At 35.7% G+C, this 25,449-nt stretch overlaps 2 protein-coding genes across 5 annotated transcripts in view; both read right to left on the bottom strand.

Moving 5' to 3' along the window:
• Positions 1-13,379, bottom strand: part of LOC149786415 (ornithine decarboxylase-like) — an 84,262-nt gene extending 70,883 nt beyond the window's left edge. For both annotated transcript variants that reach the window (XM_089978196.1, XM_089978197.1), the window contains exon 1: positions 13,336-13,379. The gene's annotated coding sequence lies outside the window, so the exon portion shown is untranslated. The remainder of the gene's footprint in view (positions 1-13,335) is intronic.
• A 5,121-nt stretch (positions 13,380-18,500) lies between these two features.
• Positions 18,501-25,449, bottom strand: part of LOC149786414 (BTB and MATH domain-containing protein 38-like) — a 28,763-nt gene continuing 21,814 nt past the window's right edge. For all 3 annotated transcript variants that reach the window (XM_089976853.1, XM_089976855.1, XM_089976854.1), the window contains exon 4: positions 18,501-19,957. In XM_089976853.1, coding sequence (XP_089832979.1) covers positions 19,638-19,957 — 320 coding nt within the window. In that variant the 3' untranslated portion in view covers positions 18,501-19,637. The remainder of the gene's footprint in view (positions 19,958-25,449) is intronic.

The following is a 25,449-nucleotide window of genomic DNA, read 5'->3' as shown; positions in this document are numbered from 1 at the left end:
GGCTAATGGAGAATAAAGCAAGAAAAGACACTTAGTTATTCTGAATCTGCCGTCGTTGAAATCAATGATATTTATTACAAAAATAATCAAATATCAGAATTGTCATCTGCACCATCAGTATATGATCTTGTGACCAGACATAAGACTATTTATCTCAATGACCGGGTAGTTCTGGTAAAACAACACGTACGATTGAATTATTCCTGAAGAACTGTTCTGAAATGATTGTTTTTACACCCACGCATAGACTCGCCAGAGAAATGAACAAACGAGGAGATAATCTCATACTTATGACAACTTCTTTCGATGGAGGGGAGATAGGAGCAGAGAGGCTTAACAGACCAGGGTATTTGAAGAAAAGTGCGGTTTCAGGAGAAAACATCACAAAAATATACCCATAAAGACAAATATGCTTAGTTACATAATCCAAATCATTTAGATAAAGTAACTGAATAAAAAAAACTTCGTGGTCTTCAGAAGAAAGTGGTAAATGAGAGAGCCTCAATAAGGGGCTGCCGAAGACGTGAAATAATTACAATTTTTTATTTCGTTAATAACCGCGAAAAATTGGTCACGGCCTCTCTGCTGCTATACAATTGTTAAAGTAATTTGTTAAAGTTATTGAAGTAAAATATTTAAATATTTTATATATCATGACTGTTGGAGAACCACATTCAGCTATAACAGCAAGAGAGCATTTAACGGCATTAAGGAAATTAATTCCTGTTAGAGAATCTGTCAAAAAAAAAATACGAACGTATCAAGATGAAAAACTAGGATTTAGGGATTTTACTTCAGAATTATTCGAGCCAGTAACTAAAACTACCGAGCGAGTCATGTTAGGAGATGTCGAAGATCCTGAAGTGAGAAAAAGAGGAATTCTCCCTGTGTTGAAGAAGATTGAAGAACAAACTACATCTATGCCTGCGAAAGTATCTGCACTTGCACCTGTACTTGCAGCTGTAGCTGAACCGGGTCGAAAATGCGATAAGGAATTTAGTCCTTGGGGAATATCCATGATGAGTTATTATCAGCTTAACAATCAGGAAGATTTTAAAAATTTTGGTAGATTTGCTTTTAGATCCTTTGCCGATAGAGATAGATTTTTAAATCCCGGCGTTGAAGTTAGAGGGCGTGAAAAATTTGCCGAATGGATATACAAGGCGAGGTTAAATATCAGCAGAATAAAAGATAAAAAAAACAGGTAGCAATTTTAATGCGTTTATGCAGGGATTTAACGAAGAAAAAGAAAGAATCACGAAACCACAACCAAACTCTCCACCTTCACCTTATAAACCAGGATCTTCACCTTATGAACCAGGATCTTCACCTCATAAACCAGATAAATGTTTTACGGATGAAGCTCTTCAACATTTTAAAGATAAAAAAAATTAATTAATATTGCGGCATTTGGTTTTGCAAAAAAGAGATACTTTTCTAAATGAAAAATTTAAATCTTCAAATTACGATATATCTAGTGATGGATGGCCCTTTTTGTGTATTATGCTGCTAGCGGTATTATACCCAATAAAGAAGATCCAAATCTATCTAGATTTTTAGATGTAATAGATCAAGTTAAATCTGATAAACAAGCTAAAAAATATTTTCTTGATAATTTTGATAGAATATATGGTGAACAACCTGGCGCTACCGGTAGCGGTTACAACACAATCTGCCCTAACAGTGTTGTTAACGACGTATCTCGATTAGAAGTACTTATTGGAGGAAAACGAGCTGGAAATAATTCACATGAAATAACTAATGAGGCAGCAGATATTTGCAAAAGATTATTTAGCGGTAAAATTATAGATGTTCACACTTACAGAAATTTAATCAATGAAATTGTTGACGGGTATAGCGATTAGTTGTTAGATAAATAATATAAATAAAGATGATAGTCCACAAACATTACCGAAGGTCAGCACAAGTTCGTGTTGTTAATTCCAGATTGCCTGTATATAAACTTGTTCACGGCAACGGAATTACAAGCTTCGTTACTAGAATAGCACCTAAGGTCGGACCGATTGCTAAACAATTAGCGATGAAAGAAATTGGATTTGTTCGTGATAAAGCTACTGCTGCTGTCGGTGATTTAGCAGGTAAAGCTTTTAGTGCCATTAAAGATAAAATCACAAAATTGGTACGTAAAAAAGCCAAATTACCTAGCACTGCTGTGATGCCTAGCGATATCAGTAAAATTATTAATGGTGCGGCAAATCAGAAATTAGCTGAATTAACAAATAAACTAGTGGACCAAGAAATTGCTCAACCGGTAAATACTACCTTTATATCAGGCAGCGGTCTTCATTTTAGAAGATAATTATTAATTATAATAAAATGTTTGCAAGAGTATCAAACGAAGCGTTTGACATGGATGAGCCAGTCGGCAAGGACACATCGTTACATGATCATCAATATTTTTCATATGACGCGGTAACACCAAATAGTCAAAATCGTGTTGAAGTTCAGATTCATGACATGACAAGATATTTTCTTCCATCTGAGGCATTTATCGAAGTTGTTGGTGAAATTGTTAGGGCAGATAATAACGCTAATTTTGACGCGAATGTTAAAATTGGTTTTGTAAACAATGGAATTATGGCATTATTCAAAAGCGCCACATACATGATTGATGGAAGAGAAATTGAATCAATTACTAATGATGTTGATTTAGCTACAACAATTATAGGTCTAGCGAGATATTCAGATGATTTTACTAGATCGGCTGGTCCTAGCATGATGTTTGCCAAAGATAATTCTGATGCAGCTGATCATGAACAATATACTAGAGTACAATTAAATCAAGCTTCTTCTGCTGCTCAGGTAGCTGATGTCACAATTGCTCGGCCAGGTGCTGATTTTTCAGTATTACATGAAGCTAAACCCAATTTTAACTTAGGTTTCGCCACACGAAGAGCTATGTTGGCAGGAGATAGCAGAAATTTATCATGCGCGATTCCCTTATCTCATATATTTGGATTTTGCAAAAATTTCAGAAAGGTAATTTTTGGAGCGAAACACACTTTAACACTTATTCGAAACGGTAGCAATAATGCCATCTGGCGAACTGGTGGCGTTGACGGTAAAGTTAACATAACAAAATTTACCTTATGGATGCCAGCGCTAGTTCCATCAGTAATTGAAGAAGAAAAATTAATGTCATTCATGGACAGCGGTGGTAAATCAATAATGTCGTGGTTGACAACATCAGCTGATACAATATTAACAAATGTTAACGGCGATTACACCTGGCGTATTGCAGCTCAACAGGGCATTTCGGCACCACGACACATTTTTATTGCTTTTCAAAACATCAACAGATATGATCAAACTCACAGTCATATGATATTTGATAACGTTGCAGCTACAAATGTCTCGTTGAGAATTAATGGGCAGCAGGAACCAACTGAAGAAATATTGATAAATTTTGAAACATATTCAACAGCTCGTGCATATCATCGAATATTAAGTTATATGGGGCGAGATCAAAATATTGATACAGGATTGCAAATATCGCAGCTAGATTTTAATACGCGCTACCCGATCTATTATTTTTCACTGGAACATCTTGATTTGATAAAACAATATGTCGTTGATATTCATTTTAAAGCAAGAATTACAGTTGGAGCTGGAGCTAACTACAAAGTTATTGCTGTGATTCTCAGTGACAAAACTATGATTTTAGAGGGCATTAGTGGCAGAATGAGAGTTGTTGATGCACCTGTGGAAAATATGTAATTTGTAATTTAAATTCCTGCTGATAAATATAATGCCATACGATCATGTTAGTGTGACTCTGACCCCGGGTCAGATAAAAAAAACTTCAATCAAAAAAAGCCAGCTCGATAAAATTAACGTTAAAAAACTCACAAATTCATGGTGGACCAAATAAATTATCTTTAACTAAAACTCAACACAAGCGTTTCAATAGGGCCAAATCGGCAAATACTGGAGTTAGCGTTAATCTCAGTCCAGGAGCTATCAAAAATATGGTTAAAGTTGGTGGATTTTTCCCACTATTAGCTTTATTGCCAGGTTTAATGGCTGCCGCTGCTCCGGTTGTAGCAAAAGCTGCTGCATTAGGTGCGGCGGGATATGCAGGTAGCAAAATATTACAAAAAGTAACAGGAGGACGATATGGTAAAAGAAAAAGGTCGCGGCCTGAGGTTGCCAGGAACTTATTTAGGACACGGCAGCGGCCTGAGGTTACCAGGAACATACCAGTAGCGATGTCAAATTTGGACTTATCTAATGAAGTAAAAAAGAAGAAAATTAAATTTTTTAGAGAAATATTTATGCGAGATCAATTACCAGCCAAACCAAATTCTTTAGAGACGGGAATTATAAATCTTGATGACAGTATTGGGCCAGGGACACATTGGGTAGCCTACGGAATTAATCCGCGTGAAATTATATATTTTGACTCATATGGGCTGGCTCCACCAAATGAATTTATCAATTACGCAAAACAATTAAAAACTCCAATTTGGTATTCAACGTTACCAACACAAACCTTAACTGATCCACCAATCTGCGGTTGTGAAGTAATTAATGTTCTTGATGCGATATCAAAGTCATCGTTGCCGTGTCACAAAATCGTACTTAAATACACATCAGATAAGTATAATGGTTGACATTTTTGGAAGGTCATTAATAAGAGAAAAATAATCTGATGTTGATTTATCAAAATTTGCAAAAAAAGATGACCTTAACAATTTATTATCGATATCAGAGATAAATCCTGACGAGATTGTTATTTTTCAAGATCAACATGGAAAATTAAAAACAAGTAATGTTAAAATTGCTGATGTGGTTCAGCGGGCACATGTGACTGAATTGCGAGGAATTGTTAGTGAAGCTGACAAAAAAATTGGTGAAACTGACAAAAAAATTATTGAAGCTGACAAAAAAATCACAAAAGTTCAAGGTGATTTTACTGGCCATGTAATTGCTTTTGCTAAATTACGAGCAACTGTTGGTGAAACTGACAAAAAAATTAGTAAGGTTCAAGGTGATTTTACTAGCCATGTAACTGATTTTGCTAATTTGCGAATAACTGTTAATGAAGCTGACAAAAAAATTAGTGAAGCTGGCAAAAAATTTACCAACCATGTAACTGATTTTGCTAATTTACGAGGAACTGTTGGTGAAGCTAACAAAAAAATTACAGAAGTTCAAAGTAAATTTACCAGTCATGTAACTGATTTTGCTAATTTGCGAACAACTGTTGGTGAGGCTAACAAAAAAATTACAGCGGTTCAAGGTGATTTTACTGGCCATATAACTGATTTTAATGGTTTAAAAAAAGATTTTGAAAATATTAAAGGAAAAATTGAAAAATCCCAAAATGATTTTACTGGCCATGTATCTGATTTTACTAATTTACGAGGAATTGTTAATGAGGCTAATGAAAAAATTGCGCGAGCTAATGAAGAAATTGAACGAACAAAGAAAGAAATTGAACGATCCCAAGGTAATTTTTCTGGCTTGCAAGAAACTGTTAGAAAAGCTGATGCAGAAATTACTGAGGCTAACAAAAGAATTAAAAAATCTCAAGATGATTTTAATAAAAAAGTTGAAGAAATTGAAAAATCTCGTGGTGGTGATTTTGCTTAATTACAAAAAGCTGTTAATGAAGCTAATGCAGAAATTATTAAAATTAGTAAAGATATAAAAGAATCTCAGGTTAAATTTATTAATGAAATTAATGCAAAAATTGCAAAATCTCTAGGTGATTTTACTAACTTGCAAAATGCTGTTGGATCAGCTAATGCAAAAATTACAAAAGCTTACGAAGATATAAAAAAATCTCAAGATGATTTTACCAAAAAAGTTGACGAAAAAATGTTTGCAGCTAATTTGGCAATTACAAAATCTCAGGGTGATTTTGCTGCTTTACAAAATACTGTTGCAAAAACTGTGGAAGAAATTGAGCGAGATAATGAAGAAAATAAAAAGAATCGAGCCAACTTGAAAAAGATTCTAAATCAATTCTTGAAAATATCGGCAGAGTAATGCATGAAACTTTCGAAGAAATTAAAAAAGCTCAAGCTGATTCTATCACAAAAAATGAAGAAAAAATTACGCGAGGTAATGAAGAAATTACAAAAGCTAACGAAAAAATTACAAAATTTGAAAGTGATTTTGCTGACCATATGACTGAATTTAATAACTTGCGAAAAAATTCCAGAAAAGCTTTTAATGATCTTACAAAAATTCAAGGTGATTTTACTAGCCATGTAACTGATTTTACTAATTTGCGAACAACTGTTAGTAAAGCTGACGAAAAAATTACAGGTGATTTTACTACCTTGCGAGAAACTATTGCAAAATCTGTCGGAGAAATTAGTAAAATTAGCGAAGACGTTAGAAAAGAAAAAGATAATCTTGTTAAAAAAATTGCAAAAATTCAGGAGGATGTTGCAGCAGCTAACGAAAAGGTATTACAATTCTTATAAAAGATTGTGAAAAAGTTAAAAATGATGCTGCAGTATTTAACGAAAAAATTACAAAAACTCAAGGTGATTTTACTAAACATGTAACTGAATTTAATACCTTGCGAGGAATTATTAATGAAGCTGACAAAGAAATTCAAGGTGATTTTACTAAATATATAACTGAATTTACTACTTTACGAGGTGAAGCTGACAAAAAAATTACAAAAATTCAAGGTGATTTTACTAAACACATAACTGAATTTACTACTTTACGAGGAACTGTTAGTAAAGCTGACGAAAAAATTACAAAAGTTCAAAGTGATTTTACTAGTCATGTAAATGAATTTCATGAAACTGTTAAGGCAAATAAAAAAATTGTTGATAAAATCGCTCAAACAGATTTAGCAATTAACACAGCTGCTAAACGAGCTGATGATGCTATCGATGAGATAAATAAAGCTAATACAATTATTACAAAAATTCAGGACGATTTTGCTGGCTTACAAAATAATTTTGAAATAATTCAGAATAAAATCAACGAGGATAACAAAAAATCAGATAAACTCATTAAAGATATTAGAGGCGATATTGAAATTATTAATGAATCTATCAAGAGAATTAACGTGCAGATTGAATCTATCAAGCAGATTAATGAATCTATCATGAAGATCAATCAGATGATAACAGAAGAAAAATCAGCCAGAACAGTTACCACCATGAGAATCGATGATGATATCACCGATGTAAATAAAAAAATATCAGAATTTACAAAGGATTTTGAAAAAGTTAAAAATGATGCCGCAACAGCTAATGAAAAATTACAAAATTTCAGGGTGATTTTACTGGTCATATAACTGAATTTACTAACTTACGAGGAAGATCTAGAAAATTTTTTGGTGATACTGAAAAAATTAACGAAGAAATTGTAAAAATTAACGAAGTAAATTTAGCAGCCAGCGCAGCTATTAAACGATCTGATGATGCTATCGCTGAGATAAACGCTAAAATATCAGAATTTGACACAAAAAATGATGAAGTTTAGTTAAAACCGCTTGTTGATTTAGCCCCAAAAATTATTGCAAAAAATGAACTTATTAAATTTCCGCCTAAAACAGTTTAAGAAAAATAATGGAAAAACTTTTGAAAGATCACAATCTAGTGTATATATAGAGAAGAGTAAATTTATTAAATACAGAATACACACATGAATACAAAAATAAGGGGGCTAGTAGATTGGATAAATTTTATGTTACTAAATATGAGGAAAAAATACACAAAAAAGCAGAAATTATTGATTTCAAAATTTCAGATCGCAAATTAGTACACTTAGAAACTAATTTAAATAATAGGAAAAAATGGGGGAATGGGATCTGGGAACTAAATAATAGAATACTAGAAGAAGAAGGTTTTGTGGGAGAAGTTAAAAATGAATTAATCAAAATAAAGAATGAAAAAGAGGACATTCTAAGTAATATATTATCAGATTTGGACGTACTGAAAGATAAAATTAAAAAAAAGCAATTTATTATTCAAAGAAGCGTAGAAAAATACAACAAATGGAAAAAGAAGAACTAAAACTAAGACTTTAAATTAAAACATTAGCAGATGAATATAGGATAACATCTACGGATAGGTTGAATCAAATAACAGAGGAAGAGAGAAAAAGTATAGATATAAGAGCAGGAAAATTTAATAAAATTTATAAAAAGGCAGAAGGTAGGAAATGTGGAGAGGAAGAGAGAAAACAATAGATAAATTAAAAGATAATGGAATAGAAATTAAGGATAAAAAAGAAATAATGGGGAAAATAAGAGAATACTACACTAACATAGAGACACAGGTAATATTATATTATTTAGAAAGGGTAACATGCGAAATGTTATCGTCAGAACACAGTGTGACGATTTCATCATATATGAAGAAATAATATCTACCATTAAAGAACTAGCAAAAGGTATATTCCCAGGGAGAGATGGACTCACTGCTGAATTCTACAAAAAATTCCAAAGTGAGTTAGCGCTGATTCTTCAATGTTTATATAATAATATATTTTTTAACAATTATACAATGTCTAAATCCATGAGGGAAGGATTAATAACAATTATATACAAAGGGAAGGGCGACAGAGAACAACTTAAAAATTGGAGGCCCATCTCCCTCATAAAAACATACTATAAAATATTGAGTAGAATTTTAGCAAATAGAGTTGAAAAATGAATGAATGAAATAATAAATATAAATCAAATTTGTGGGAGGAAAAGTAGAAACATTCAAAGTAATATTTTAAATATAAGAACTATAATTGATTTTATAAATGAAACAGGTACGAAAAGTGCTATGGTACTTTTTGACCAAGATAAAGCATTCGACAGATTGGAACATAACTACATCCAAAAAGTATTAGAAAAATTTGGTTTTGGAACAAACTTAATAAACTGGACCAAAATCCTGTATAACAAAATAACTGCAAGTGTCCAGGTCACTGGAGCTGTAACGGAAACATTTGACATAGAAAGATCAGTGAGGCGATGTTGCCCACTGTCAATGCTATTATATGTAATAGCAATAGAAATTCTAAGTATTAAAAGCAGAACCAACAAAGAAATAGTAGGTATCAAAATTCCAAATGTAAAAGAAGAGTTTAAAAAGCTCTAACATGCTGATGATTGTACAAACTTTATAAAAGACTCCAATTCCTTTAAACACTTGGAAAAGGAATACGAATCTTTCGGAAATACGTCGGGGTCAAAAATCAATCATGACAAAACTGAGATACCAAAAATTGGGAACTGGAGGGGAAACCACCTGGGTTATCCACACTTAATTAAAGACAGGGTTAAAGCCCTACGAATATTTTTTGGGAAAAAACGAAGAAAAGGAAAACTGCACAAATGTAAAAATGAAAATATCAAAATCTGGGCACTTACGCCATTATGCATAATGGAGCGAACACAAGTTGCAAAAACGTATTTATATTCTAATACGAATTATCTTTTAAATTTGGTAGATGTAGGGAACAATGAACTTGACAAAACTAATAATGACCTAATAAAATATATTTGAAATTTTAAAACACATTATGTTAAAAAATCTACACCATATAGGGCCATGATTAGGAAAGGTTGGCCCTACCAAGCGCAATTTTAACTAAATGTTCCACTATTTTCAATAATTTAAAAAGCTAAATAACCAACCAAAAACTCCTTGGGAAGCGTTATATATTTATTCGTTTGGTTTTACCATTAGGAATAAAAGTGATATATATAAAAAAAATAAGTTAGTCAAAAAACTGGAAGTACCAAGGAAATTTAGGAATAATAAAGAACTTTTATGTAAATATAGGGATGTTGATGAACTATGGGGAATTGATACGAAGAAAACTTATAATTGGATAAGGGAAGAGTTAACCCTAAGAATAAAAAAATAAAGTAGAAGAAGAAAATGTCTCCGTTAATTGGCAAAGAACTTGGAGACATTGGGCCAACATCGGCACACCCAAGATTCAAAGTATAATATTCATAACGCATGGTTAACTGGAGAAGTCGCACTACGAAGAAGAATGATTAGAACATTTGTTAAATGCCTCATGTACAGAAAAGCAAATTTTACGAAATGTCATGCTGTAGCACAGTGCAAAGAAAGGAAAAATGAAAGAATTCAATTGATAATGGAAATCTATAAGAAGGATAAATACAGATTAAATCAAATCCTATATTTAGACGGCAACTTCGATAAAAAAAATTAATAAAGAAGATTACGGATTATATAAGTAAAACAATGATGGCATGTGGCCAAGTCATAACAATTAAAAAATAATAAATTATAATAACTAAATTAAGGTTCATTTAAAGATTTTGGGGGCCTATGGACTGGGGGCGAGGAGAAGGGGCGGGAGGGGGCGCTTCAGAGGAGATCGTAATCTCGCTCCCTGAATCTGAGGCTCTCTGGGCCGTGAGGCAACAGGAATCTCTAGATGTGTTTTAAGATTATAATAAATGTAACAATTCTAAAAATAAATCAAAAATTTAATTTAAACATAGACACGGTGTGTACCTTAAAACCTATCTTTTATAGATTATGGAAAGTTTTAAATACTGAAAAAGATATAAACAGGGAGGGACAGGGATCCTTAATGGGGAAAGTACGAGATAAGTACCTCATGGGGCTATGTCACATGACGCCACGCAAAGTGATCAGGCCCATGAAAGAGTTTTGGAAAACTACCACAGGTAGGAAAACTTACATGCATAACATAAAAACAAAAACTGTCGTGTAATTTTCTCTTCTATTTCTTTCCTTCAACTGTACAGCTCCCGTACTGTACAGTTAATACCCTTTGTGTTGGGAAATTAAACCCTCTTGGAACTTTGGAAATAATCCACTAAATAATTAGAGGCGGCCTAACTCGAGGTGAGAGAAATACAAATGAATAAAGAAAGAATGTGTGGATCCCAACTCGAGCACAGCCGACCTCAATCAATAAATCAGTTATGCGAAGAACGACACAGATTAACATGAAACAATAGGGATTTTTCTTTTCTTCCTTCACTCAAACCAGTAATACACTGTTACTTCGCCGAAATTCAAAATTAAAATGAATTAATATACAAGTAAAATTTTGATCTAATTATCATCTGGATCGCAAGACAACTGGAGACGATTTGACAATAGCTGGCTATCCCTACACGAAACCTATATATATAGCATACATGCAATATAGCATATAGTCATATAGCACACACGGGACATAGGTGACTTTTATCCAAGGTCTACTTGGAATCTAGGGAAGGGATTTCGAGTTGGGTGTTAGAAACCCACTTGGAAGAACAACCCTATAGATAACACTAGGAATTAAAAAAAAAAAAAAAGAAATACCCCGTCCAAAATTTAATCTAAATAAATTTTTGATCTAAATTCTATCTTAAAATAAAACAAACAGCATATATGTGTGGGTAACACTTACACATAAAACACCTTTTATTTTTGGGGGATGAGTGGGGGGGAAGCATTTGTCTGGTGCCCCCCCCCCCAACATAGAAAAATGTATTCGTGCATTTACTGCAGAAAATTAGTTACCCATCGTCAGCAAGTCATAGATTGCGATATTTGCGGCCTATGGCAACACGGAGCCTATAGAAATACTGGTAAGTTTATTTATTTATTTATTTATTTATTAATTTATTTATTTATTTATTTATTTATTTATTTATTTATTTATTTCTACATCATATTACGATCATTCTGCAATTGAACGTCCATTTCGCAATTTGTTTTTTTTTAATAATAATGTTATGTATCTAGTGTCCCTTTTCTTGCCGGATATTGTTCGTATTTCAGCATATCCAACGTCTTTGAAAAAAAATTATATCGCCAAACGTCGATGGAATGAACTAAATGATCGGGAAAAAAGTTTATATTTACAGGTCTAACAAGCTACAAGTATGGTCTTCTTAGACATGGAAAGATATCCTTTCAGGTTGTGTGTGACAGGTGCAATTCAAGACCCGACATAAGATTTCATTACAAACAAAATATTTTAAGAAAAGAGACATGCTAAAGTAGCTAGTTCCCGTTCGTATTCGATGTATTTAAGATACGGTTAAATAAAAATTGCGAACGAAACGGGGAACGCTGTCTACTTTGTCCTTATCACAAATGCTGGACGATTAGTAGCTCTTGCACACATCCAAATAAAACATTCTGCCGTAAAAAATACATAAAGAAAATCTAAACACATCCAATGATTTAAGAAAAGAAAATAATCTTTCTCGTATCAAATATTCCATTGTTTTTCTTGGGCTATACGATGTTCCATTCCAGTGAACCAGTTCCTTTGACATTAGATGTAACAAGTTAGCGTTCCTATGTGCAATTTAATAATGTTCTAATATTAATGCTGTTTACATGCAGATGCTACAGTGTCGACGTAGACTTAAGCGCCATACCAAATGCATCTTCCAGATTTTGAAATGAATAACGGTACAGCACGGGGCAGATGGAGAGCACGAGAAATTGAATGTCGATTTCTATCAATAAAGAGTATATTTCGGCCAGGTGAAAATGATTTTATTTATTAGAATCGTACGGGTGCTTGCATGCTTCTTTATGAGTAAATACCATATTCGGCATAGTTTGACTTGGTTTACTATGTATTGCTTGTATATTTTCAACATTTTCTGACAAGTTCAGACATATTTATATTTGCAGGCTGAATAGAGGTCATTAATTAAAAGACGTTTTAATAAATGACCAGCACCATGTATGAAAGAAAATACCTAGAAAAAGTCTGGCCTCTTGCATTTACAAGTCAACATTATACTTGGTCAAAAGCCAGTGAGACAAGTCTGGTCTTGACTTGATTTTCCGCCATTACAAATTTTCAGCAAATAGTATTCCCTTTTGTCGAAGCAATATCGTACGATGAGAGGATAATCCAAATGATGGTATGATGACGGTATTAGGGCCATGAAAGGCCAAAGAAAAGTCGATCAGAGACACATAAGGTATGAAAACAAGACTACCAAGAGAGAGTGTTGGGGGAGGTGTACCAAAACATTATAATTAATCTCCTATCACACTTCCTATTCAAACGCCTAATTGAAATATTTTACAATACTATCTGTGTTTTATTCCTGAAGATATATCCCATCCATATTTTTTGTTTAGCAGCCTAACTCAAAACAGTTAAGTATTATGTAAGCTGAACTCATGATGAAGAATATCGGGTTCCGTTTTGCAAGAATGGTGGCATTTGACCTTCGAATACACAGTACGTGTAATGACCAAAGCTTAAGCTGTTACCTTTTCCAAAGAATGCGTAAGGCATACTTTCACCGTTTTGATAGTGATGTTGGTAGTGGTTGCATAAACGATTGCCTGTATTCTAGCTTTCACTTACCTCGTTTAAATATTACTCTTCCTTACGCCAGTTGGAGTACACACTGTCGCCAAAGGTTGAATATATTTTTATACCTTTCGACAACGAGTCCTATAGAAATTAGCATGCTTTTTGTTTTTTTACCACTCAACTTTATTCATAATGCGTTTTGTTCGAGTGCACAAATTTAAAAAACGTATACTAGCACAGAATGAACGAGACATTGTTGTATTGTCTTGCTTCGAGGTCAAACTCGTTCTTTGTTTTATTGGTTTTAACAACACTTTTAATACTACTGGCTTTCTTATGCCCAATCAAATGGAAACTGAGTGCCTTTTGCAAGTGCGAACAGAGGCAGCCGACCGGGCTGACCTGGACCGGTATCGAAACCTGCCACCCTTTGTTTACGCGTCAGGGCTACATGGTTGTTTTCCTCAACCGTTTCTTGTTTAATAAATAAGGATATGGATATATTTGTTAATTAGGTGTTTCGGGCCTGTGTTCTTGAAATTAATGAGAAGTAAATTCATCTCCCATAGTTACTTCAAAGTATATCATATTCGGCTAGAAAGTAGACCTATCAACTCATAACAGTAGGCACTTAGGTTAAAGGCAACTAAAATATCTCAAAATGGCGTGGATGGCAACTATTTTGAATTGCATCAAGCTGTTTAATACATAATGTTTTTCATTCAAAATTATCGTAGAGGGAAAGGGCTTGCGTTTGCAATGTGAGAATCAATTTGTGTCAATATTGACATTTCGGTATGTGTATTGCATATATAAATGGGGTTTTGATGCATCAAGGTCTTGCTTTGCTATGAGCTATAAATTTCCTTTTTTTTTGCTATGACCTTTCATTGATTTGACACTCAAGTCAATTATATTTTCCTTTTTTTGATATATTATAGATGTCCATCAAAAGGAACTGTTTTATCCTCTGCTTTATTCGGTTCTTTAAATAATTTTTTTTCTGTAGGAAGGTAGAAGAGGCATCGAATTTTTATATAAAGACTGTCCATTACGCCTCAAGGTCAATTGTGTCGGTAAACTGGTTCCTCATATTCAGCTGCCATTTTCATAGAACCTTCCTTTATGACGTTAAGTCAATCATTTCGGTAATATACTAAAGGGCTTACGTTCAAATGTTTAGAAGCTAAAATAGATTCTTTGAATGTAATGAAAATATTGCAAAACATACATAAGTTGAAGTAGCATATCGCAGTTCTTCAGATCATGAAAATACAATTTCAGTGCCAAACTTGGTTCGGTGTACCTAATAAAATTTGGTAATATTTGATTTGCACATTTTCACCGTTTGGTAAACTGTCAGGTTATCCACCACCCAGGTAAAATAGGCAGAATATCATCTGCTATCTACCTTACTGGGAGATGTTTATTAACACAGTGAAGTGTTATTTATTAGGGGGTGCGTTTAGAATTTGAACCAGGTTTCTTACAACCTTAATCCTTCTTTTCTTTGTAACACCTCCTTACTATATTCGTGGAAAATTAAACGTTGTGTACTGACAGAAGGAAACAAATATCTATTTACCTTTCATAATATTTCACCCGCGTCCCTTCTCCCCAAAACCTGGACTGGGGTTGAGTGAGAATCTGTTTACTAAAGAATATTATGCAATGAAACTCAGCTACAACTAATGTCAATCACTAGATGGCCTAAGTGTCTTGTCGCAATTTTAGACTGGTTTTTACGTTCAACGGCATTGCTCAGGGGCAAATGTTCTCAAAAAAGAACGAACAGCCCAGTATTGTGCATATGCCCTCGGAAGGAGTAATGTTAAGGTTGACAGTCACACCTGACTCCCTCTTTGAAGTCCTCTCTCGCGGATCAGGAAAAAGTACAGATATGCTGGAAGAAACCATCGGACCATGTTGTGCCAGTGGGTCAATACATTGGTCCCGCTTTGGATCAGCACTTGCTTTAGTCCAGGCGGACTGACGCTTGCTTTGAGCATTTCCTTTATTGTACAGAGTATCCTTAAAAATGTGTCTAGAAAAACCGCTTTGTGTCAAAGGTTCCATGCCTCTGCTGTGACCTGTGAGTAGTTTTATGAGCCACTTTTGGGTCGAATGGGCTTCTATAGGGAATTGTACCCTAAAACTCATAGGTTCGAACGGGAAATTAACATGGTGACAACACGGAACGGGGAGGGTGATGAGAACAGTATTACAAATGGCCGACCTAAACGGGGCTGTGACTTAGTTACAGTCGTCAAGTTGGCCTCAATGCGCATAAATCTAGATTAAGTATTGTAAAATCTATGGTAAATTTCACCATAGGTTTAACATGCGAGAACCTCTATAGCGTCAAAAGTATAAAAGTTTTGTTATTATTTAAATCATTTACTTAATATTTACATTATTGTTTCATGTTACATAACATATGTTCTATATGTAATTTCATCAGTAGGAGAATAGATCCATTACGTCAATTTACTCGGACCCATTTCACAAAAAAAATAAAAATAATTTAAACTCTAATCGAGATGATACAACGGCCAGTTCAGACATAGCCTTTTGAGGTCCGTGGCAGCTGGTCCGTCCCACACATCGGTTCAAAGCGCCCTGGGAAATGTATCACGGTAACGCCGAGATGTGGCTTAGAAAGTGGGGCCTTCTAATATCGCGATGGACATTCACGAAAACGTTTTCCGCTTCAGGCTGTACAAGTAAAATATCAAAACAGTATTGGCCATTCTGGTGCACAACCCTTAGGGAAGAGTGAAGGTGTTAAATAAAGACCGAGACGCTTGAAACAGCTATACGCTGGCAAAAGAGTATGTACTAAGCTCTACATCCAAGAGACAGCAATACAATAGTAGTATATAGGGAAAACGAGTGGCCTCGTTCAGCCAAAAGGATACCAATGTTATTCTTGTTTCTTCGCCCACCAATAGGATATAGGAATGAGTGGTAGGTTAAGGACTTTATGATTCCCGCTATCAACTTAAAAAGGGCTTGTACCTACAACATATCAGAGTTGTCTAGCCTGATAGCGACGTCCAACTTTGTCTTTTTCTGTGCAGAAAAGCTTACGTCAAGGATGAATAAATACTGAAATACTGACCACCGCTAGGCCAGGAACGTGAGTCGCTATACCAGCATAATGCAGGGATGTATGTTTTGATGTATTAATAGTCTTTAATTTGTTCTCAATAATCCCAAAATGGTGTGTTAGTCCAAATGTCAACGAGCACTTTGTAATACGAATGAATAATTTAAATACATAATTCCTCTCAAATTATACCTGACCACAACTATAAATTATTCCAGAGATTAATCTTAAAACAGTAATGAATCAAATTTTAGTAAACTTCCTGTTTACTACTACATACATAACAAAAGTCAGGTATGCAAAAACTCCATCCACAACCCTCACTCACGACAAAAGTTAAGCACGCAATATAAATACACATAGAAAGAAACATTAATTTAGATGTCGAGGGGTTACCTTTCGCGGTGCCATTTTAAACCATCTATTGGGAGACGCATTGTTATATAAAACATTAATAATTTGTAAATCATCTGACAATTACTGATTTTAATTAAAGTAAATACTAATTAAAGCCTTGATTCAAAAATAAATTTTAACCAATTATTTTGTGCGTGTTCTTTACAGTGCCTAACAATTTAAAACGATGTGCTGACCTCCAAAAATTACCCAGATACTCCATTTTGGCTTATTTACTTTTCAGAGTACCCTTGTGTTCAGGCCAACCAATAGTATTATCTATGATCAATGATATTTGGTTTGATAACGAGACTGGATTTCCCTAAATTGTAGACAAGTACTGTGTTCAGGCAATTCTCTTGATTTTTGATTGGGTATGTTTTACATTTCTATATATAGACTAGATGCAATATTTTGGTAACTGTTTAAGCAAAAAATTCAAGATCAAGATGAAGACTCCAACATTTCATGTAATACTTAAGATGCAGCTATGGCATTGAAATATACCAGTATAATATAGGGACCCAAGTTTATAAACATCAAAACGTTCTGTGATTTAAGATTTATTCTAAGTAAGAAAAGACCAGTAGTTCTCCGACATTGTTATTTTCGCAGGTCACATCTCGGCGGACTACTTAATGATTTTTCCTAATGTTGATTTCACCGTTAGCTATTGTGAAGCAATTTTTCCTCGAACCATCTGAATGGAGTCCGTGGACCAAAGATTGAAAACCTCTGAATACAGGGTTTGGAAGTGTGAGCTTAAGATCGAGTTTCTTGATTAGAAGATTTTGAGAATACAGGTTTAGGTCGAGCACAAATCGTTTATTTGCAACAAATGAACATTGAGAGCAGGTGATCTCTACACTTCCTTCTCAGAGCTAATTATGCGAAGCCGTTGCAGTTGCAAATGCCATAGTGGCCTTGCCTACGGTAACTTGGCATCATGATACGGATGCGACACAAACAATATACTCGGGAAAACGACGCCTTATTTAATGTAAAGAAGTGGATATGATTCCGGTCTCATAATTCTGGCTTAAGAGTCTACGATTCCACCTCTATAACCAATGGGGATATGCTTACTGTGAGCGGAACAAAATGAAATGGCTGTCACGGAGTTAGTGACAATCCGATGATCGCAGATGCTATACAAGTCACTGTAGGCATATACTTATCACACCGAGTGGGGGATAAACAGGGAAACAAGTCACAGGGTCCCCAAACCGTGGCTGCCTGCGATAAGATTAAAATTGTAACGGTCGGTTTAAACACGATGACTTTTCATGCTGAATTAGCCAGCCAGTCAAGTTTCCTCTTCCAAATATAATCACTTATCCGTACCTAAAAGATTACTTCACGGACGTTTAAACGCCTATGATGCCCTATTTTTATTGATGTATATTCATGAAAAACTAGAAATTCTTAATGTAGGCAGCAGAGGGTGAAATGTGAATGCAAATGATTTCGTTCTTGGCTTGCGACGACGAGATAATCCGCACCATGCCACAAAGTACACTCACCATATACTGCTTTTCAATTTCATGGCTTGAAACGTGACTATCTTCGTTATGCTAAAAAAGGCAACCGTTTTGAATTTCCATTAGTAAATACGTCAATCTTAAGTTAATAATAATAATAATAATAATAATAATAAATTGGGCATCAGGGTACGATTTCCCATGTAAAGTATCAAAAACGAATGTCAATGTTCTATTTATGCATTTATAAGGTGTAAACAGCTTTACAATCACAGCATGGCATATATAACTTTAAAAAGTATTATTGATGCCAAGAGCGAAATAAAATGCTAACAATAGCGAAACATATAAGGTACCTATGGATTATCTTTACTGGGTATATAAATACAGTCGTGTAATATAAGTCACAGTGTCAATGTGCTTAAGTTACCACACTTTACTAATATGATTCAGAAGGTCTTTAAATATTTGCAGCATGCGTGAACTTCATATTTATAAACTGAATACTAATTTGTTCATAGAGTACTGTTCATTTTCTTTATCTTCAAGCACAAATAAAACAAAAGTAAAAGTCCTTCTTTGAGGAAAGAATCTAAAATTGAAACGAGGCATATGATTTGCCGTAATTGTCCTCGTCCTTTTCCTTGTTATTACGCATTTGCATGGTCGTGTAAGTATAAGCCATGGTACATGAGAGCAAGACTGGACGATAGTTGCCATTACTTTTGGCATGGCTTGGATTTCTCCTTGGAACGAATTATAACTCTCTAACCCGTTAGAATATATTGATGTAATTACATTATTTTAACTGAAAACAGTTGTTGCACACCCAAAGAGATTCCTGAAGTGAAATGGTAATTACAGCTTTTTGATTAGTTGCTGTTACACCTGCAAAATGACATTATTTTTGTATCGGTACCAGTGTTGCTGTAGGTGGTGGTGGTAGTATATGTACTCATAATAACATTGAAACCACCGCCACAATCATTATCGTTGTCGTCGATTGATTGATTGAATAATCGATGGACTGATTGATATTCCCATCTTTCCAGAGGGCAAAAAGACCTCTGATTCTTCTTCCTCGAACTGACAAATATCATTTTATAGCACTGGAGTTGCCAAAACGAAATATAATGACTGAATATTTTAATTTCGAAAGGTTTGAAACACTTATCTTTCTATTCATATCTGTTGTTAATTTTACAGACCAATTATAGCTGTTTAACAAAGAGTTGATATAAAAATCTTATTCGATATATGAGCGTCGAAGCAACTGTCACGTATAGGTCACAACGATAGATGAAAGTATATAATTCATACATCACCGATCTCGACAAGAAACGGTGCTTGGAGTCATGTTTATTTCACTATTTATTGTCTATGGAATCAAGCCTCCCACACACTACACTATATCGAACTTCAGCTGATATTTGCTTGAATTCGGTCAGGTCTTTGTAGTATCTATAGCTCATTGAGGAAAGCCTCTGAATAAATTTGTTTATCACAGAGCTCAGACCATGCTTTTCTGCCATTACGCAGATAATACAGTACCTTGCAACAACATCAGTACTAATATACGTGAATTTAGAAGCATCTATCTCTATCATCATGACATTTGTACAGTCATCCAGAAGCCATTGTACTTGGTATTCATGCGCTAATGGTAACACTTTTGGTACGACATCATCTGAAAAAGTATAAGACAATGACAACGCTCAAACTTGCAAATAACAATCTTTACAGTGTTATGTTTTTTCTGTGAACATTTTAAAAGTCATGACAGTAGTGTAGTGGGGCTCTATACGGACAACAGAAAATCCAGTCAAAAAGGTCGTGGGGCTGTACACGGACAAGATTTATACAAACAATGTAAAATCCAGTCAAAAATGTCGTGGGAATGTATACGGACAAGATTTATACGGACAAAAGGTTGGGACTATATAAGGACATAAGGTTGGGATTGTATAGGGGCAATAGGAATGGAACAGTTGAGGTGACGTCATGGTACTGGACATTGGTAGCAATGTTGGAAGGGGCTGACCTCAATTGGATCAAACAGCGGGGAAAAACCTTGAACGCTTGGCGGGGCTGGACTGACAGGACATAGACATATATAACACATACATTATACAGACACATATTGATGAACATAAAACACATATATGGCAAAGAGAATAAATATCTTTTCGAGGGATATGAGTTGACCTGAAAAGGGTCTTTGGTGTCTTTTGTTAACATCATTTTGTTAACACAGAGGGCATCGCATAGGTCTTCTTCTCTTCCTCAAACTTCTTCTGACTTTATGACCGTAGATGAGGGCTCTCTTCAGACAGCCTTGTCTCTCCACATAGATTTTTCTTTTTGAAACGCTTGTATCGGCGATCCGGATGATTGTCCATGATGATCTGACATACATGGGTAAGTCCGTACGGAACAGCATCGACGATACGAGAGTAGATGATTCAACGTTAGTCGACATCTTGTGACGAGGACAGGTGAAGGGAATGACATGAACCGCGGTTATTTATAGTGGAAGAGTGGATCGAAACGGATTGAGATATTTCACCAATCCGAACACGCGTTACAAACTTAGTCACAGTACGGAGTCTGACTTCCAATCCAAAGAGATCTGCGTGTGACGTCACATACCCTATATAGATGCGCTACCGTCTGAGCGCAGTGAACCAATGTGAGTTTTCAAACATGACTGAACCGAAGAATTGGGGTGCACCGGCCGTGGAGACGAGAAGTAAAGACATCGCAGCGGCTACCAAAGTCAACACAGTCCTACTTCCAGAAGAGGTCGATTTTTATTGGGATTTAGTGGATTTTCAGAAAGAAGAATTGGAGAACTTTTTGCAGCAGCAGAAAGGAGCAGAACAAGCTTTTCTCCTTCAACAGCAACAGCAAGATGAAGAAGAAGCAAGAAGAAGGGAACGACAGGAAGAAGAAGCAGCATAAAAGAAGCAAGGTTTAGGAGAGCAAAAGGACAGTGACAGTCAAACGGTGACTATGCTCGTGGATATTTTGGCAGAGTTAAGGAGTCTGAAAAAAGTGTATCAGACTTCTTTAATGCGACCCAAGAGAAAAAGACCTTCCAGGCCAAATAGTCCAACCCTGTCAACATGCCTAATACGCCTGAGATACCAAAACTAGTGATTTCTACCAAATCGTAGAAAGAAGCAAGCCCAGAAGAAGGCCTTGGCCGTGGCAAAGGCTTAAGACAGTTAAAGCTGATTACGTCCTGTTTCTGAGTTTGTCATTTAAAAAATATTAAAAACACCTAACGGTCCTTTTCAAGGCCACCCAATTCTCTCGAAAAGAGATAGCATTCATCCTGCCAAAATCAATTAAAACTCAAATCCCTTTTTGCCCCATGAATGCGTGAGTGTGGGTCCATATTCTAAAAATTCAAAACCAAGAGACACTAACATTTTCTGTCAGGTCTATTCTGGTATACATTTTACAACCCAATTCACAGCACAACACTTTAAAAACTTCATAGACTTCTTCTGTGTGTTTGTTCACTCTCTCTATGTTTTGAATTTCTTCACTGTCACAGGTTTTTCATTCTCTTCTTCCTCGTTTTCTTCTTGTCTTCTTTTCTTCTCTATTTTATTTTTCTGGATGTGTCTGGGTTCTTCATTTTGGAAGGGTACCTCTTCTTCTTGTTTTGATCCCTCTCGTCCTGTTGCTCCTGTTGTTTTTTAGAGCATTCTGAAGACCAGTGTCCTTTCTCTTGACAATGATAACAGGTATCTCGACTTTTGTCTCTTCTGATATCTGTCTTGCTTTTTTGACGGTCTGGACACTCTGTAGCCCAATGCCCTTTCTTCTTACAGATATAGCAAGTATCTTGACTTTTAGCTCAAAGAAGGGGGAGTAGACCGTCGGCTTGTCTGAAGAAAACGTTCGTATGACACCTCACAAAGCTCTGATCAGAAGAAGTTCGATTTGTGTGGGCTCTTCCATCGTTCTGGTCGGTTTGAGAGTGAAATGAATATTGGGAGGGAAGACACTGACACTTTATATAGGGAAGAAACTGATCTGACACGGGTATAGGGACCCATGGCGCTTAAAATGTAGTAATTTAACTTTCTGCAGTTAAGATTAAATAATCGCATCATTTCGTGGAGAAAGGAGAAGAAAGTAAGAGGCAGAAACGTGATTTTTCGCCTCGCACAGTAGTTGAAGTCTTGGCTCAAATTCATGTCAGCGATTTTGAAGATGACATGAGTGAGCCAGAATCCAAACCCAGAGAGTCTACACCCGATCAAAGTTCACCACCATTAACTCCTCAAAAGTACTACGATACTACCACATTCGAGAGACAGAAAAGCGCTTTTCTAGAAAATGTAGAACTACGGCTTACACATACACGGTGAAGTTTAAAGATTTCAAGTCCGAAGTACCGTTGAAGAAAGCAGATGGGTTCATCACTGAGGTGTGGGATTCTTTGTTAACCACACGGAAACGGCAATGTGAAGCTAAAGAAGACGATCGCTTGAGACTTTCCATTCATCATTACAGTTTCAGTCCCTCGTTTGGATCGAATTTAGCAGACCGTCAGAACTGACACCATCCAAAGTCATCAACAAGATTCAACACGTGCAATAATCCAACGACAGGTTTCACATCACCTGTGGAAGAGCGACAGTGTTCATGAACAACGTTTCTCTTCCACAAGGGACAGGACGCAAAAGGTGTTATTGGTGGACGACCTTTGTGGCATAAACATAGCCTCGTTCGAATTAACAACCGTCAGGACAAGATGTGTTTAGCCCGTGCCATCGTGGTGGGATGAATGCTTGCCGACAAGAACGACACGGTAGAATGTAAATGAGCTTGGCAAACTATTCAAAACTCTAACCGAGTCAAGCAACGAAGAGAGGCAGAACTCCTGTTTCAGCAATTATATCTAAAGACACGCCCTGTGGCATTCCTAAAATGCAACATTTCGATACCATTACCAGTACAGGCCCATTCCTGGGAAACAGTTATTACTCTTAGAAATGTGACTATGGTTATAACAATCGAGAGCAACAAAAGCATTGTAAATCGAAATGTGAGGGATGTTTGCCCTCTCAACCCTGTCTTGAAATACAACAACGAGTGCATTGCCCAACTTCTCAGCGCACTTTTGTCAGCCCTACCTGTTACCAACATCTGAAGACGCAAGTTTCACAGCAGAAAAGTGCTTGCCAACTCCTGAAATTGTGCCCGACTTGTGGACAAGGCATACGTATGATCAGGAAAGAAATGATGTCACATTTGTCGCCAAATCGTGGACTTGGAACACGAATGCTACATTCAAAATTACTATTCCAAACATCAAGATCAGATGGTTCTTGAGTAAGGGCCATTTTAGCAGAGCGATCCGATTTTTCGTTACCTGTAATACCAATATGGCTAGGTAACCAACAGTATATTACATTGTGGGAAACACTCAGCTGGTAATTTTGACGAGTATGTTTTTCAATAGTGGATTCTCCAGTTTTTTATTGTGTAGTGACTGAAGTATTGATAGTGAGTCGGAGAAGATGATGCTGTTTAATATACGTTTGTTTTCTGTATGTTGCAGAGCAAGGTCTATTGCTCTGATTTCGGCTGAAAAAAAATTGATGTTCCATTTGGTGAGCGAACTTGCGTTGTGTGATTTCCACAAACGAAGGCTGCAGCAGCCTTTTCCTCATCCTTTGATCCATTGGTGTAAATTCTTGTGTAGTTTATAAATTTGGTGAGGAGTTCATGGTAAGACTTGTGGAAGACAGAAGGGTTTGCCCCCAATTTTATTTCCATCGTATAGCGTAAAAGGTACTTTTGGTTGTTTAAGTAGACAGGGAGGTGTTTAGGAGATGGACGTTTTCTGAATTTTAGAAAGATCTATTTTTGTACTGTCAAGGCTGGATGATATTCTAATGCCAAAGGAAGGTATGGCGTTTGGTTTATTTTCGTATAAGGTTTTGTATTTGGGTTGAAACACAGCCGAAAAAGCAGGATTCAGAGGGTTCGATTTTAATTTGAGAGCATACTGTATGGAAAGCATTTCTCTATGATGCGATAACGGTGGTTCGTTCGCTTCATCTAGTAGGCTTTCACACATGGATGTTTCAAATGCTCACAGAGCCAGTCGTATTCCATGGTGATGAATTGGATCGAGTATTTTAAGATATGACTTTCAGGCTGAACCATACACAACGCAACCATAGTCCAGTTTGGAGCATATAAATGTTCTATATAAATTGAGTATGACTTTTCTATCAGCACCCCAGTCAGTGTGCGCTACTACCTTAAGTAGATCTAGAGATTTTAAGCATTTAGCTTTCAAGCTCTTTAGATGTGAAATAAAAGTCAGTTTTCTGTCAAAGATAATACCTAAAAACTTTGTTTCCTCAACAACTGGAATAGGTGTTCCGTCCAGCGTGAGGTTAGGTTCATCGCGATGTCTTCGTAACTGACAGAAATGCATGCATACTGTTTTGGATTTCGAGAATTTGAAACCGTTTGCAATGGCCCAATTTTGAATCTTGTTTATATTTTGCTATAGTTGTTTTTCAATTGCATGTATGTGCTTTGATCGATAACATATTAGAAAATCATCAACGTATAACGAGCAATCCACACCAGGAGCCAAACACTTGGTGATGCTATTAATTTTGATGTTGAAAAGCGTCACAGATAAAATACTGCCCTGGGGCACACCCATCTCTTGCTCGTGCAGATCTGAGAGGGTAGAGCCCACTCGTACTTTAAATTCGCTGTCTGAGAGAAAGTTTGATATGAAAGAGGGTAGACGGCCTTTTAGACCTAGATCGTGCAGGTCTTTTAGTATCCCGTACTTCCATGTTGTGTCATAGACCTTTTCTGAAACAAAGAAAACCGCTACTAAATGTTCTTTCTTGATAAATGCATCGCGAATAAATGTTTCCAGTCTAACCAGATGATCATTGGTGCTACGGCCATATCGAAAACCACTTTGGAAAGGAGATATTAAACTGTTAGTTTCCAAGTACCACACAAGCCGAGAATTGATCATTCGTTCCATTGTTTTGCACACACAGCTGGTGAGTGCAACAGGTCGGTAGCTGTTGGGATCTTCGCTATCTTTACCTGGTTTGGGAACTGGTATTACAGTTGCTTCTTTCCAAAGTTTTGGTACATTACCAGTAATCCATAAAT

Source organism: Sinohyriopsis cumingii, chromosome 12 (assembly GCF_028554795.1).
Source record: "Sinohyriopsis cumingii isolate HCF-2022 chromosome 12, ASM2855479v2, whole genome shotgun sequence".
In the NCBI taxonomy this organism is placed as follows: Eukaryota; Metazoa; Mollusca; class Bivalvia; order Unionida; family Unionidae; genus Sinohyriopsis; species Sinohyriopsis cumingii.
This window is presented reverse-complemented; position numbering and strand designations above follow the sequence as displayed.